General features: G+C 33.0%; 1 protein-coding gene across 1 annotated transcript in view; it reads left to right on the forward strand.

Moving 5' to 3' along the window:
- The window catches only part of LOC125043261 (twist-related protein-like), a 1,884-nt gene extending 959 nt beyond the window's left edge, over positions 1–925 (forward strand). Inside the window, exon 2 of the mRNA XM_047639271.1 lies at positions 1–925. This exon is cut by the window's left edge and continues 586 nt beyond it. Coding sequence (XP_047495227.1) covers positions 1–341 — 341 coding nt within the window. The 3' untranslated portion in view covers positions 342–925.
- The last annotated feature ends 1,069 nt before the right edge of the window (positions 926–1,994 follow it).

A 1,994-nucleotide genomic window follows, 5' to 3' on the forward strand; every position in this document is an offset into this window, starting at 1 on the left:
CCTCCGCCTACATCCGGTCCCTGCAGGACATCCTGGACGGCAGCGCCCCGCAGGACACGTGCTCGTGGGTCCTCTCCGCCATCCTGGACGGTCCGTCGCACAAGCGGCAGGAGCTGCAACCCAAGAGCCAGAAGGGCGCCAGCCTCTGCTCCCCGGAGCCGCCGGACGTCATGGCTCTCCTGTGCGGCTCCGCGGAGCACCAGGCCCTGCAGGACGACCTCGACGCCGAGTCCTACTTCTCCGCCATCTCCGAAAGCGACGCGGTGACCTTCTTCCTGAAGTCCGACTCGACAGGCCTATGGGGCGCGGGCGACGGCCAGCAGGCGCAGGTCGCTTCGTGATCGAGACCTTCCCTTCTTTCGTGTATTTATTTGTGACCATCGTCTCTGTTTTGATTTTCTTGCAGTTTATTTATTAGGATGTTATTGTCAAGAGAAAAGATATGTCGCAGGTCGAAACTGTTCTCTTATATTTATTTATGTTAATTAGGGAAAGAGTACATAGGAAAAGGAAGTAGTGATGTGAAAAAAAAATACCACAGAAAAGATCCCTTTTATATGTGATTTTCTCTCCTTGCTTATGTCTATATGATGGAAAAAAAAGCAAAAAACAAAATCGAATCTGGTCCGTAGATCTATAGTATATGCAATATATTAGATAGATATTTAAGTAGATATATGATTGTTATTGTTGTAGAGCATTTATCTTTTCATAATTTATGGTTACTCTGTGCAATGATACTCAACGTCCAGAAAGCTAGTGTCTTAAGTCCTCTTTAGAGAAATTCCTTTTCATTATTGATTTGGTCTGAATCGCAATCTGATACTTATAGTATGCATAACTTCAGTAATTGTATTTTTTTTTTTTCTTAAATGGTTTTGTGAGCATGTGTGTTATCTCCTGTTTTATATTTGAAAATATTGATAGAAAAAGATATATCAATATATATTTATATATATATATATATATATATATATATATATATGTATGTATGTATGTATAAATGTATGTATATGTATATATATATATATATATATATATATATATATATATATATATGTATATATATATGTATGAATGTATGTATGTATGTATATGTATATGTATATATATGTGCATATATATATATATATATATATATATATATATATATATATATATATATACGTGTATACATGTATGTATGTATATGTATATGAATATATATATATATATATATATATATATATATATATATTATTTATATTGTATGTGTGTGTATGTATACCCACACATACAGGAATATATATATGTATGTGTGTGTATATATATATATATATATATATGTATATATATATATGTATATATATGTATATATATATATATATATATATATATATATATATATATATATATATATATATATATATATTAAACTGAGATAAAATCTTTCACTTGAGCTCTATACTCTAGTCACGTATCCTGCCATAGTTTGAACAGAGGGTGAAGGTGAATACTTAAGGAAGATGAATGTGAGTAATGTTGGTTTTAAGGCATTTTGTGGGGTTTTTATTTGGTCTTAATTGTACTACGTAATATTTCTCCTTTTTCCTTGATGATTTTGTTTACATCTCATCCGGCCATCTGAAGTGAGTGATTCCAAATGATGTGTATTTCTTATTCCAAATTATGTGTATTTCTTAGACTCCATAATAAAAGATGTTGGTATATGGAACCGTGTATTATTCATGTTTTCTGATTGTACGTGTCTTTTGCATTTATATTTTGTCAGTACTAAATACTAGCTGTCCATATTGACAGAACAAATGCAAAAAAGAACTACGGCGTGTCACATGAAATACTTTTTTTCTCGTAGATATTTCTTTCATAACAGATTTTCCTTTTTATCACCGCTCTGTACGTCTGATAGTGTTGCCATTCTAGCGATTTTCCAGCTAGATCTAGTTAGTTATGAATTATCTAGCGGGAAAATTTGGAAGGTTTACTCTATATTT

The sequence above is a fragment of the Penaeus chinensis genome, chromosome 33 (assembly GCF_019202785.1).
Source record: "Penaeus chinensis breed Huanghai No. 1 chromosome 33, ASM1920278v2, whole genome shotgun sequence".
NCBI classification, from domain to species: domain Eukaryota; kingdom Metazoa; phylum Arthropoda; class Malacostraca; order Decapoda; family Penaeidae; genus Penaeus; species Penaeus chinensis.